At 47.7% G+C, this 14,363-nt stretch overlaps 2 protein-coding genes across 5 annotated transcripts in view; both read right to left on the reverse strand.

Moving 5' to 3' along the window:
* Positions 1-5,831, reverse strand: part of ADCY9 (adenylate cyclase 9) — a 165,865-nt gene extending 160,034 nt beyond the window's left edge. For both annotated transcript variants that reach the window (XM_004586704.2, XM_058680987.1), the window contains exon 1: positions 5,579-5,831. The gene's annotated coding sequence lies outside the window, so the exon portion shown is untranslated. The remainder of the gene's footprint in view (positions 1-5,578) is intronic.
* Positions 5,832-9,589: 3,758 nt separating this feature from the next.
* Positions 9,590-14,363, reverse strand: part of SRL (sarcalumenin) — a 50,610-nt gene continuing 45,836 nt past the window's right edge. For 2 of the 3 annotated variants that reach the window (XM_058680991.1, XM_058680990.1), the window contains exons 5-6: positions 13,764-13,997; positions 9,599-12,301 (exon numbers count right to left, since the gene is read on the reverse strand). In XM_058680991.1, the coding sequence (XP_058536974.1) occupies positions 11,490-12,301; positions 13,764-13,997 (1,046 nt within the window). In that variant the 3' untranslated portion in view covers positions 9,599-11,489. Of the gene's footprint in view, positions 12,302-13,763; positions 13,998-14,363 lie in introns of all 3 variants that reach the window. The other variant, XM_058680989.1, reaches the window with a different exon arrangement.

Here is a 14,363-nt window from a genome sequence, read left to right on the forward strand (position 1 = left end):
ACCAACAAAGCTTAGGGAAAAATCTATCACTTATCACTGTTAAGGGCTTCCCTGACATTTTCATCCACTAGTAGCTTACTATACACAGGTCTTTTGTTAGGAATTAGATCCAAATACTAACACATTGCAACCCCACCCCCCAACAAAAAAAACAGCTTACATACTCAAATTACTGCAATGTAAAGAATATTGTATTAGGGTCTGGTGCAATAGCCTAATGGCTAAAGTCCTTGCCTTACATCCATCCACCAGGATTCCACGGGGTCCATTCCAGGACCCCAGTTGCTCCATTTCCCATCCAACTATCTGCTTGTGGCCTGGGAAAGCAGTCAAGCATGGCCCAAAGCCTGGGGACCCTGCACCCACATGGACACCCAGAAGAAACTCTTGGCTCCTGGCTTCAGATTAGCTTAGCACCAGCAATTGCGGCCACTTGAGGAGTGAACCAGCAGACAGAAGATCTTTCCTCTCTGTGTCTCCTTCTGTCTATGAATCTGACTTTCCAATAAAAATAAATAAATAAATAAATATATTTTTAAAAGAATATTGTATTAAGGGTGTACATTGTGGCACAAGTTAAGCCACTACTTGCCATGCTAGAATCCCACATCAGAGTGTTAGTTCAAGTTCTGCCTGGCTGCTCTGAGGCAGCTCCCTGTCAATGAGCCTGGCAAAACAGAAGAAGATGGTCCAAGTGCGTGGGCCCCACTGCCCATGTGGAAGACCCAGATGGAGTTCTGGGCTCCTGGCTTCAGTCTGGATCAGCTGCAGCCATTGCAGCTTTGGGGGAGTGAACTAGTAGAAAGAAGATCTCCTTACCCCTATCAGTCTGCCTTTCTTTTTTGTTTTTTAAGATTTATTTTGTTTTTATTGGAAAGTCAGATATATACAGAAAGGAGGAGAGACGGAGAGAAAGATCTGTCCATTAATTCACTCCCCAAGCGAACACAACAGCTGGAGCAGAGCTGATCTGAAGCCAGGAGCCAGGAGCTTCTTTAGAGTCTTCCACGTGGGTGCAGGGTCCCAAGGCTTTGGGCCATCCTCGACTGCTTTCCCATGCCACAAGCAGGGAGCTGGATGGGAAGTGGAGCAGCCAGGATTAGAACCGGTACCCATATTGCGTCTCGGTTTGTGCAAGGTGAGGACTTTGACAGCTAGGCCACCGCGCTGGGCCCTCTGCCTTTCAAATAGATGTTTGTTTGTTTTTTTAAATAATAACACCTTCTAGAAAAAGCTCACTGAAGTGAACTTGGGAATCTGCAGGTCAGTGAGACTGGAGGAACACTGTAAGGAGGTGGCATCTAAGCTGGGCTTTAGAAAATGAGTTAGGTGTTGCCATTCATGAACAGGTGAAATGTTCAGTAAATGGAGGAGACATCAGTAGCCCAGGAATAGAGGAGGATACATATCTACAGATGGAACCAAAAGCAGGCAAATCCACATTAAATCCATGAGTGTGAGCTGAAACAATACATCACACATGTGGCTGGCATGTGATGCAGCAGGTAAGGCCCTCACAACACCAGCATCCCACATGAGCTCTGCCTAAAGTGCCAGCAGCTCCATTTTTGATTCAGTTCCCTGCTTATATATAAATGGGAAAAGCAACAAAGGATGGCCCAAGTGCCTGGGCTGACACCAATGTGGAAGGCCAAGACGGTGTTCTAGGCTCCTGGCTTCTTCCTGGCCCAGTTCAATGCACCCATTTGGGTAATAAATCAGCAGATGAAAGGTCTCTCTCACTCTCCCCGTTCTCTGTAACCCTGCCTTTCAAATAAATAAACCTTAAAAACAAAAAAACACAATACATTGCACATCCCAAGACTCAAGGACACAGGCAACAGCACAAGGAAAAAGCTCTAAATAAACAGCACAAAACAAATCCAAATATTGTAGCAACACAATTCAGGCTAAGAAGCACATTGCAATCAGAATTGGACCAGAGTTCAAATGCCACCTTCACCATTAATACTTTTGCAATATTTGGGCCCAGCGCCTTGGCCGTGGCCTAGCTGTCAAAGTCCTTGCCTTGAACGCACCGGGATCCCATATGGGCACCAGTTCTAATCCCGGCAGCTCCACTTCCCATCCAGCTCCCTGCTTGTGGCCTGGGAAAGCAGTCAAGGATGGCCCAAAGCCTTGGGACCCTGCACCCACATGGGAGACCCGGAAGAGGATCTGGGCTCCTGGCTTCGGATTGGCGCAGCACCGGCCGTTGCAGTCACTTGGGGAGTGAATCAACGGATGGAAGATCTTCCTCTCTGTCTCTCCTCCTCTCTGTATATCTGACTTTGCAACAAAAATAATAAATCTTTAAAAAAACATTTGTGCAATATTTGATAAATTACTTAGCCAACATCTTAGTTCTCTCATCTGCAAGAATCCTATCTAATATTCTCTATGTAACAAACTGCCACAGCATCAGTAGGCTAATGACCATGAAGTACCTGGCACGGGGTCAGGTGCGCAGTGTGTGTACTCATATCACATTCCTTGTACACACCTGAGATACTTGGATTATGAACAATCCAAAGACATTATGGGACCCTACAGGAGAGAAGAGGCCAATGATAAAGTATTCTGAAGGGAAAAGAAGGTGGAAGAAGAAGAGGCAGAGATGGTCCGATGCTTTTAAGCTTGGGCTTCTGCTCCACAGCAGGTCATTTTAGGGATGCTGGCAAATCTCTCCCTATCAAACCGGTCATTGGTTGCTTCTGAAGAACGCTGTGTTCCTAGGAGAATGAGAAATGCAATTAACAGAACTAAACTGGTGGGTAGAGTGATGAGTAGGAGTTGAACAGCGAAGAGAGAATCCTGGGCTCCTGCCCAGCTTGTGGGGGTATCAGGAATCAGGAGTGAGTAAAGATGGCTAAGGTGGGTAATATGGTGAAGACAAAATGTTTTAATTCCAAAAGGTATCCTCTGCTAGGAAAGGCAAGCAGAAGCCCAAGATTTTCTTTTCAGTCTTCTATACCTGCTATTGTAACCTAAAAAAGCTGACCTATTCCAAACCAGGAGATAACCACAGGAATCCTCTCAGCTCTACTGAGAACCTCCAGTCGCGAGAGTTGACCCTCCAGTCCTAGGCACAGGTAGGGCTCTTCAGTGAGATTTACCTTATAACTATTTTTGCTACTAATTAATTCATTTCAAAAACATTCAAATAACTACTCATACAACACAGGCTTCTGTTAACATGCAACACCAACATCCCCTATTGGCACCAGTTCAAGCTCCAACTGCTTCATTTCTCAACCAGCTCCTTACTAGTGCTGCTGGGAAAGCAGCAGAAGATGTCCCAAGTGCTTGGGCCCCTGTATCGACGTGGAAGACCAGAGGAAGCCATGCTCCTGGCTTCAGCCTGACACAACCCTAGCTGCTGTGGCAACTAGCAAAGTGAACCAGTGGATGGAAAATCTCTCTTTCTCTCTCCTCTCCCCTTAGCCCCATAATTCTGCCTTTCAAATAAAAAAATAAACCTTAAAAGAAAAAAAGGATCTTTAAAAGAACAAGAACAAAAACAAATAAAAAGATGGGTTTCTAGAGAGGCAGCTGTCAACTGAGTTGCTTATTCCTCCATTTCTCAATTTGTTTCACTAGTCACTTTATCTGCCAAAAGGAGAAAACCGAGTTCATGGGAAGACATAAGGGGATGATACACATGCCTAGCATAAAATGCTCAAGGAATGTAAATTACGGGGCAGCCATATAGCCTAGTGGTTAACACACCCACATCCCACATCAGAACCCTGGGATGTTCCTATTCTGGCTCCAGCTCCCAGCTCCAGTTGTCTGCTAACAAGCAACCTAGGAAGCAGGAAGCATGGCTCAAATGGATTCCCCACCATCCACAGGGGAAATCTGCTTTAAGTTCCTCTCTCTTGGGTTCACCACTCCTCAACCTCATCAACGCAGGCATCTAGGGAGTGAAGCAGGACATGAAGCTTTCCCTGGTTCTCATTTTAAAATATAAATTATTATAAGATTATACCTTATGCTGGATACCTTTCACTTGTTCCTTCAGATATATCCTTCATCCTGTTCCATCCTGTGATATACTTTCAAACTGACTCATCAAGTCTCTTTTTAACTAAGTAAAAAATTAAAAACCACAAGACATCCAATATCTTGGGTCCCTGCCACCTATAGAGGACAGCAGGATTGAATTTCCAGGTTCCTGACTTCAACCTGGTCCACTGGTTATTGCAGAAATTTGGGGAGTGAATTAGCAGATGGCAGATCTCTGCGTCTCTTTCAAGTAAATTCCAATAAAAAAAAATTAAATGCTCCCATGCCCCTTTCCCTTAGGTTTGAGCCATGGGAAGCCATGGCAGAGAGAAGGCGGCGACAACAGGAACATGGCTTTTATTCCTCCTTCCTGAGCCCTGTGGCCCAAAGTCCCAGGTGTACACCGTCCTAACACTACTAGTAGTCCTAATACTACTAAGGTCCTAATACTGGGGCTCGGCGGCGTGGCCTAGTGGCTAAGGTCCTCGCCTTGATCCCATATGGCTGCTGGTTCTAATCCCGGCAGCTCCACTTCCTCTCTATCTCTCCTCCTCTCAGTACATCTGACTTTGTAATAAAAATAAAATAAATCTTAAAAATAAATAAATAAATAAATAATGTCCTAATACTGATACCTGTAGAATATTCTACTACCCATAGTTATTCTCCTGTAGCCTGCTTGGAATTGCCCAATTTAAATAGGCTGTTTTCTGCTACACTCTAATATTCATGATGTAGGCAGTGGAAACCAGGTCTGGGAAGCAGGGGGCCTGCATGCAGGTCTCATCTCTGCTACCAACTCACTGGGTAACTGCAAACTAGCCTCTTTCTTTTTCTAAGCATTAGGTTCTGCACCTGTGGTAGGTTCAACTCTATGGTTCTTTCATGCTATAATTTCCTGCCATTTCTTGGGGTTCTGCCAAATGAAACCCAGGAACGTGAAGAACAAAAGGGAATAAAGCTCCCCAGTAACAAGGGCAAGGATGGGCAGCTTAGCCAGCTAAGCAGCATCTGCTCATTCTTACCTAGAACCTTTCTTTTCCTTTCAGGATTCCAGATGCCTAAATGATCTCCACTCCAAAGAAATGGCCAAGAAAACCTTGGAAATCATCCCTTTCCATTCCAGTAATCAACTGACCACTCAAGCTTGAGGCCCCTCCTTGGCATCTAGCTTACACAGGGGTCAAGCAAAACTTCAGTTATACTGACATTGATAATTCTAGCAGGGAAGGGATGTTGCCTTGGGCAGAGCCACCTAAACCAACATCCTGTCAGAGATCTCTGGACTGAGATGCCTGTCACTAGATAGAAGTTAATGACCTGATGAATGTGAGGATTATATCTGCTTTCCCAGCTCCTGAAATGAGTGAATCAGGGCACCTCAGGAAGCCCAGAGCCACTGGGATCAAATGTCACCTGCATCCACACACTTAGAGGTGTTTCCCCTCCCCTTCCCCCCCCCCCCCCACCTCCCAAGGCAAGCAGAGGGCTGGGGCTGCTGCTCAAACGGGATGGCCTGGATGCCAATCTCCAGTTTCCAATGGGTAAAAATTCTCATATCCTGTTTTACCTGGGGACTGGCCTCGGGTGAAAGCCTCACTTTAACAATAGCAAGCACCAATTTGGTGTCCTCTCCACAACACATTTCTCTGAACAAGTCCAAAACCTTTGCCAGTGCCAACTCAATGACTTCCAGATTTCCTGTTCGAAGTCCACACGGCCGAGTCTCAGCGTGTGGTGGCCGCACAGTGTCGGCCTTCAGGGCGCACCCTCGTCCCTGGGACAACGCCTAGCCCCGGGTGAAGAACTGAGGAGGCCGTAGTTTACCGATTGAAGGTGGCAGCTAGTGTGAAGAGCCAGCCGGCGTGAGGAGACAGCCGGTGTGAAGAGCCGGTGTGACGAGGCTGCACCCCATCAAGAGCGGCGCCTCGGTTTGAGAGAACAGAGCCGGAGCCCGCGCAGACAGAGCTCGCGCCCGGTCCGGCCGGGGACCCAAGGCTAAGGCAGGGAACGAGGAGGGAGCGGCGCTCGACCCTGACCCCGTTCAGCAGGCAACGCGCAGTCACCGCCGTCTCCAAGTATGCTTAGACAAACGTTCCCAGCTCAGCTTTCAGGAAGCGCCGTGGCCCCGCTTCTCCGTCTGCGCCTGCGCGGACCCTAGCGCGGGAATGCGCCCGAACTTGTGGCCCGGGAAAGGGCGGGACCGAGGGCGCGGCGACCCGCGTGCGTGGGAGGAGCTGCCGCGAGGGCGGGAGCGCCGCCATGGGGGAGCACCGCGTCTCTCTATTGCCCTCTCTGCCAGCCTTGTCATCCCGTTAAAACTGGCTGCATGTGGGTCCAGAGAGGAGACGCAGATTAAGTCGCTGGGGTCTAGGTTGGGGGTCCAGGGCCCACCAGCGGATCCCAAGCAGGGCCAGACTGATGACATGGGCTTCTCTCCCCAATGTCCCCCCTCTCAGCAGGCCCTGAAAGCAATGGCCCCCTGGGTACCAAGCCCTGTGCAGCCACTGGCTGCATCTTCTGCGTCTTTATTGCCCTCACTGCTCAGAAACTTGTAGGGCCTCCAGCCCACACTCCCCAGGTCTTCAATTGAAGTCCCAGTTTCCCCTAACCTACCTCATCTCCCTTGACCACTCTTACCCACCCACCCCAAACCCCATCACTGTGTCTGGCTGAGGCTTTCCTCTCTGAGTTGGGGTTCTTGTTCTTCCCCTAAATTCATCCTGCTCACCTGATTTGGCAAACCTGTCTCCAAGTGCCGCTGGAATTCCACTACCTCCCGAAGCTCGGGACACCTTGTATGGCTCAATTCTCAGAAGAGTCCTGATGGTATGGGAACCAATTTGCCTCAAGGGTAGCTGTGGGTTAAAATAGATTTAATAGTTTCTATGCATTCATCAGACTGTTCAGATACATTCTCAATTTGCAATTGAGAAACGAAATTTTCAGACCAAGTACCCTGAATTTTGATTTGGAAAGTGGAGTTACTTCATCCAGGTGGACTTGCCTTTTCATTCCACTTCTGTGGCTTGTATCCCTCCTCAATTGGCTACTTCTACAGGGTAAAGGTCATACTTTAATATGCAAGATTTCCAAATCTTTCAAAATTTTAGTGGAGAAAACTAGAAAATTTTGAGGAAAATGGAAATACAACCAACAAATACTTTTGTAATCTTACAAATACATAACCACTTCTTTTAGTGTGTCAGAAAAACATATTAACTATCACTTAGTTGTGCACAGATGAACACAATGTGATAGAAATAGAAATAATATTGAGATTTTTAAAATGTTGCTTTGTCACTTTTTAGAGTCACTTTAGGCAGAACTCCGCAGATGTTTCTGGAGATGTGGTATCTGATTTGTATCTAGGGATATTAACTAGCTGTCCCATCTGTTTGACAAGATCATGGTAAGGAACAAACGTGAAATGGAGTATTTTTTCATTTAAGTATTTTTGCTAGAAAACAATCCTCAATGTTCCAGTAAAAATTACTCTCAAATGCTTACAATTTTGTTAATAACAAGCTTTGAGGTGTTGACTGATCACTTTTAAAAACCAAGCAATTCTGAATCTGTTCCACTTTGTGAAAGGAGGGAATATCTGAAAATTAGTGTCACCTCACATGACCTTGTCAAGTAGCACAGCATGGCCTGTAGGGGGAGCCATGCATCGCACAGAATTCAGACCCTCCCATTGACACCTATTATCTCAACTCTTCTGTCAGTGTCCCTCCGTAAGATATGAATCATGTGGTTCAATGTGCTGAGCCACTTGTGATGTCAGCATCCCACATCAGAATGCCTCTCTAAGTCACGCTCTTCTACTTCTGATGCCACTTCTAATGCACCGGGGAGGCAGCAGATGATGGCCCAAGTACTTGGGCCCCTGCCACCCATGTGGGACACCAGGATGGAGTTCCTGGATTGCTGACCTTGGCCTGGACCAGCCTCAGTGGTTGCAGCCATGTGGTTGCAGCCATGTGGGAAAGACTTCTGTCTCCCCCTCTATGTAACTTCACCTTTAAAAAAAAAAAAGTTTTAATAACAAAACCTAAGGTGTCTCTGGATTGGGAGAAGCTTGAGTTAACATCACAAACGTGGAATGAGCATGAAACGTTGCCAGTACGATGAGCTGTCCATGGCTTTCCTGAGGTGGGAGACCCCTGCAGTGCCCAGGGCTAGGGAAATGTCCTCCGGAGTCTACCATCTCCTGGGTCTCCCTCTGTTTTGGCTGACCAGGTGCATGCGACACATACATCTCTCTGTGCACAAAATCCCATCCTGTATAATCCACATTCTCACACTGATACAATGATTCCATCACAGCCCCAACACACCCATGCCCCCAGATCCCTCCACAATACAATAAAACAGACACCTTCACTCCCACCAAAACCCACTTAACCAGATAGCATAGAGTTGACAGTTCCTGAGTGTTAGCAGCCACTGCACTAACAGGCTTGGGTATCATTTGGCCACAAAAATGCCTGCAGGTTTCCTCACGCACAGACTTCATATACATGTTTTCGCACCCCTTTTATCTATGTGACTGATGGCACACTCACATGAGTGAATACACTTCATGCAGTGGGTCACTGTGTTTAGAACGGCTGCTGACTTTGCTTCTCTGTTTCTCCATCATCTCAATTAGTATAAAGCTTGTGAGATAGTACAACTTATATTTCTTATACTTAGATTCAAAACAGACCTAATCTGCTTTCCCTCTTTCAGAGGAATTTTCTGTATTTTTTCCAGAAATACTGGGAGGGCAGCAGAGGTAGGGGAGTGAGCAGCAGCGGCCTTAGGTCAGGTTCTTAGCAGTTGAAGACCATGGACTGTAGACTACCAACCAGGATGTGGGCCAGGGGAGCTCTCCTTTCCTTGCCAGCCCCTAGAGCTCAGAGAAGAGAGGCCCTTTATGGTTCAGATCATAAGACAGCAGGCCTTGGCTTTAGGGCCTTGACTGTCCCCTGATGGGCAGCAAGCAGGAGGAAACCACCCAGAGGGTGGGCAGTTCCTAAATTCCTAGCCTGTCCCCAAGAAACCTGCAAAGCTGTCCTTCCACCAGCATGAAGAGCAACAAAGAGTCACCCTGCTGGAGGGTGCCAAAGAGCACAGGCGTTGGAGAGAAACTGGAACTTTTTATTCTAGAGACTTCCTCCCAGAGGAGCACAGGAGCAGAACTGCACTGGGAAGCTTTAGCTGTTGTCCAGGTGTAACCCTTCCTTGAAATCCTCCTTCCTGGGGCTATTTCTGGGTCAAAATCCTCCCCATGCCACCCCAGTTTCCAGCCCTAGACTTAAAGCCCACCTCCACAGAAGAGAGCAAAATCAGACTCCTACTACCTGTGCCAACTGACTGACAAGCCTCGGGCCAGCAAGTCAGAGTGCGAAAAGAGGAAGAGAACTGAGACAGCACAAGAAAACAAAGAAAGAATCATTAGGGCAGGCTGGAGTTGGAGGAGGCCACTGACAATACAGTTCCCCACCCCCTGCAATATCTGTACTTACCAGTTTGTCAGCTTTGTCCCACCTGCTTTCCCCAAAGCAGTGATGACACCGACAGCTACAATGAAGCTCCCTGCAGTTCCACATTTTTATTTCCCTGGCTGCACAGAGAAAAACAAAACTTGCCTGGTGTGGAGAAGGTGGGAGGGGCAGACTCCTAAGGGGGCAAATGAGGGAGAAAGAGACAAAAGCTTTTTTTGTTTGTTTTTTAATGAGAAGAAAAGTCCAAGACAGATTCCAGCTCCCCCGGTTGTCAGGCTCCTTGGTTGCTCCGTTTGGAACTCGCTCTTTTTTTCTTTTTCTCTTCCCTGGTTGACTTGCTCCTAGGAAACAGCATCCTGGAGACTAGGAGCCTCTGGTTTCCCAGGGGGTTCCAGGGTGCCCACAAAGCCAGAAGTGGCAGCCTCTCTTGCAGCATGCACCAGACCATCCATGATTCTGAGGACAGGAATACCTAAGTCGCGGCTCTGGGTGGCCCTCATCCGACTGCCTTAACTCATGCTGCCCAATCCAATTTGCTCTTTTTGCCTCTCGCAGTGCCTTCCCTCTAACTTTCCCTCTGGTCCAGAATGACCTCCTGGTGCTGGTGGGTCCTGCCAAGTTCCTCATGGTGAAGGGCCCAGGACAGCTTGCTCCCAAGGGGAGCAGCTGGCCATTGCCAAAAGCAGCCCCTCCAGGCAGCTGTGGATCATCTCCTAGACTCCACCCCCATGCACCTTCCACCAAGAGGCTGCTGCTTCTCCCAGTCCCATCCCCTGCCCACTCAGAAGATTCACCTGGGGTCCTCAGGCTCAGATGATGCATACACAGGCATGCGCAGTGCGTGTCTGAAGGGCCTGGCTTGCTGTGGTGTTTGTGGGCATGTGCACCAAGCAGACAGGGATCCCTGGCTGTCCCCAGCTCCATGTGGCTGGTGCTGGTTCTGCCTCTCCTAGGAAATTCCTCTGAGTTTTAAGTTTTGGTGCATCAGGGAATGGAGAAGGAAGGGAAAAGCCATGTTACCATGGAAACTGGGAAGGAACAACGCCTCTGCCTCTGTCGGACATTCCCACAGAGGAGTTGTAGAGATGGCCTCTTCTGGTCAGGAGATGCGGGCTGCCCAGACACATCCCCTGGGCCCAGCAGCAGGGTCTCCGCTGTCTGCTCTGAAACCCAGTGCCTTGAGATCTGAGATTTCCAGGACATGCATTAGACAAAGACACACTGCAAACCACTTAACCCTCTGAGCCCTTCTGCTACCCTCGATCCAGTAACCTCTGAGAAAAAGGTTACCTGAATCCACTGACCATTTGCCCTCTAGCTGGGGCCAAAAGGAAGTGGACTCCTCCAATGGGCTTAGACAATGAAGTCAGAGAAAGCCCTGGGGGAGGCAGATCCTTACCCTAACCTGGAACCTTTGTCCTCATTTGGCACTTTGGTGCCACAAGTAACTCTCCTTGGGGAACTAGGAACAGGACCTGGGGGACAGACTCAAAACCCAGCTGGATTCAGACCCTCAAGACTGACCACTGTTGAAAGTCAGTGCTCAGGAGGGAGCTGAGGGCTGGGAACAAACAGAAGGCTGGGTGTGTGGAAGGAAGCCAACAAAGACCTGAGAATCGGCTATCAATCAGGTCTTTACTATCTGCCCAGTTACAGGGAAAGGAATTTCAGCTGCATTTAGCTTATTTGACCCTCAGTGACTTAGAAATGTCCACTAGAATTTAGCTGCTCTCTGTCCCTCCAAGATAGGACCCAGGACAAGCAAGGGGAGCAACAAGACAAGCACACTATTATTCACAGTTTCCACTCTCCTCCCCAAACCTCCCCCCAGACTCCCCCAAAACCCCATCACTGGCCTCAAGGAACTCCCACACCTCCAATGCACAATGACTCTCACAGTGTGGCTCAAAGGGTTAAAAAAAAAAAGGACTTCTCAGACAGGACACAAGCTCATTCACCAACAGGAACTGAGAACAGCTACACCACAGCCTAGTGCTTCTTGTAGCGGTTCTTGGGGGTTTCGCCACACCCTGTTTTGTCACAGTTGAGAGCACCTGGATTCTTCCCAAGCCCCAGGCTCCCCAGGAGGCTGGGCAGCTCCTGGGTGATGGCCCGCTCAATCTTCTCCAGAAAGCAACCTCCCATGTAGGAGCACTGCTGGGAGAGGAGTTTGAAGCTAGAAATGGGATTGATACCAAAGAAGTCCTTATAGGCCTCGCGATTGGGAAGGTCAAATTTGCTGACATTGGTCTTTGCCAGGATAGTCTTGAAGATGTAGAATTTATCAGGATCTTCCACAATGTCCTTAAAGACTAGTTCTCCATCGCTGAAGAAGGTCATTTTGTCCTTGTAAGTCTGCAGGTAGCGGTCGACCAGGAGGGCATGAATACGCACCCGGATGGCATGCTGGCGGATGAAGGCAATCTTGTTCTCCAACCTGTTCTCGATCACCTGGTTCAGGTCTTCCAGGAGGGAGATCTCTTCTTTGAGAAACAATTCACGATGAGTATCAGGCTTATAGTCCTGTGGCCAGAAGGAGCTGACATAAACCCTCGGGGGCTCCGTGACGTTGATGAGGGGGGCCAAGCTCCAGAAGAGGGCTCCATAAACCCGCATAAGCATCTGCGTGGCGAGGTTGTCAGCCTTGTTCAGGATGATCCTTATCTGGGATTCACGCCCCTTCAGCTGGCGGAAGAGGGTCTCCAGCTCCAGGCCCACATCCAGTTTGGTGGGGTCAAAGACAACAAAGATAAGGTCGGCTCTGTCGATGAACCACTGGCACACGTCGTTGAAGGGATAACCTTTGGGGGACAAAAGGGAGAAGTCAAGCTGAGCAGGTTTCACTCAGAGGCCCTTACACCTCCTGTCAGAGTCAAACCACTCCCTGAGTGGGAAAAAGTAATCGCATCATTAAAGAATCAATTGTTGATCTCCTGCCCCTTGCCAACCTTTAATCAAAAACACCTAATCCTTGCTTTAATCTGCAAGTCTCCAGAGATGCAAAATACTTGTTCAAAATGGAGATTTTCCTCCTGTGTAAAATATAAATAAATTAATAAATAAATACTCAGAGATCTGGGACAACAGCAACAAAACTGAAGGTCAAAAATTAGGGAGTTGGAAGAACACAAAAGAGGAAAGAAAGGGGGGTGGGAAACTGGGAGTCTAGAGGCAGCATTGTGGAACAGCCAGCTCAGGACCCAACTCCTGTACTTCCAATCCAGCTTGCTGCTGATGCTCCTGGGAAGGTGGCAGAGGATGGCCCAAGTGCTTGGGCCCCTGTATGAGACCAGGATGGGGCTTTTGCCTAACCCAGCTCTGGCCATTGCAGCCAGCTGGGGAATGAACCAATGAATGAAAGATCTCTATCTCTCCCTCTCTGCAACTCTTTCATGTTAAATAAATTAATCTTAAAATAAAACTTCAAGGTAAAAAAGGAAATGGGTTCCCATGTTGTGAAAAATGGAATAAGAACCAGTTTTCTGAGTAGTAAATGTTTCTAAACTCTAGCTTTTTAGATAACAAATGACAAAATCAAGGGCCTAAATTGAAATAAATATTGCTATGATGCCAACCATTTAGGAAAGTACCCAACTAAAACTGCCAGTCACAAAGCAGAAGCTCATTGTATCTAAATTCTTTTAATTTCTTTTCCTCTTCTTATTTACAAGGTGAGAAAGAATACTTGTCATGAAAACACTGAATTTATTTTTTCACAACATCCCGCCACTGATGCCTAAAATTATCCAATTCATAATGGAGATACTATGAATTTCACTTACTATTATAATGCAGTAATGATTAATAATGATTAATGATTAACAATAATGGCTAATAATGATTAATAACAGTAATTGTCATTAATAAAAATAGAGTCCAATTACAACCAAAATGGGATTATCACGAGGACCAGGCCACCTGGTCAAATATGGCAATACGTGCCACGCGCAGGACACAGACAACCTTGATCTTGGCAGCTCTCCATGGCCCATGTCAGAACTTCCTGCCTTGCAGACCCAAAGTGGCCTCCCCTGCCACCTGCAGGCAAAAAGCAGGCCTGGTCAACTGCCAAGTCAAACCCAGCTGTAGGAAGTGGGAGAATGAGACACTTTAAACCTGGGGGCACCACAGTGCAGGTAAACGCTGCATATCCTGGTCTTGGACATCAGTCATACTTCCTCTCCCTTGCCTGCCTGTTACTCAACATCAAAAATAGTTTCCTAATGCAGAGTTCAGGCTGTCCAGAGATGAGGGCTAAATTACCTCTTTCTTGCTGCTTGCGGTTCTCAATGATGCCTGGTGTGTCCACAAAAGTGACCCGCTCCAGAAGTTTGTGGGGAACCTCAATGCCGATGAGCTTCTCCAGGAAATTCTGGCCAAACTTCTCCAGGGGTGAGAAGGAGCGGGCACTATCTGCAGCCATGACGATGCCCTCTATGGTCTTCAGCTTGGGCCCGTGCATGAGGACCGTGAACTCTGAGGTGGTGGGCTCGGCACCTGCTCATAGGCGAAAAGCATGGGAACATGGTGACCTCTAGGGACAGACCCACTGCAGCCAGTGTGGGTGAGCAGGGGTCTCAGGGAAGATTTTGCCAAAGGGGATATGTTTGTTTAAGCAGTTTATTACTAATTGTGGTCAAATGCATGTACACACAAAATTTGAGATTTCAGCCATTTTTTAGTGTGCAATGGTTCTGGGGGATTAAATGTGCTCACTTTGTTGCACAGCCATCACCACTGTCCAGTCTCAGAACTTTTTCATCTTCCTGAAATGAGATTCTGTCCTCAATAAATACAGCTCCCTAACCATCACCCCATCCCATCACCCTTCCCTCGCCACCACCCCAGCACTCAAAGTTCCAC

The sequence above is a fragment of the Ochotona princeps genome, chromosome 24 (genome assembly GCF_030435755.1).
Source record: "Ochotona princeps isolate mOchPri1 chromosome 24, mOchPri1.hap1, whole genome shotgun sequence".
In the NCBI taxonomy this organism is placed as follows: Eukaryota; Metazoa; Chordata; class Mammalia; order Lagomorpha; family Ochotonidae; genus Ochotona; species Ochotona princeps.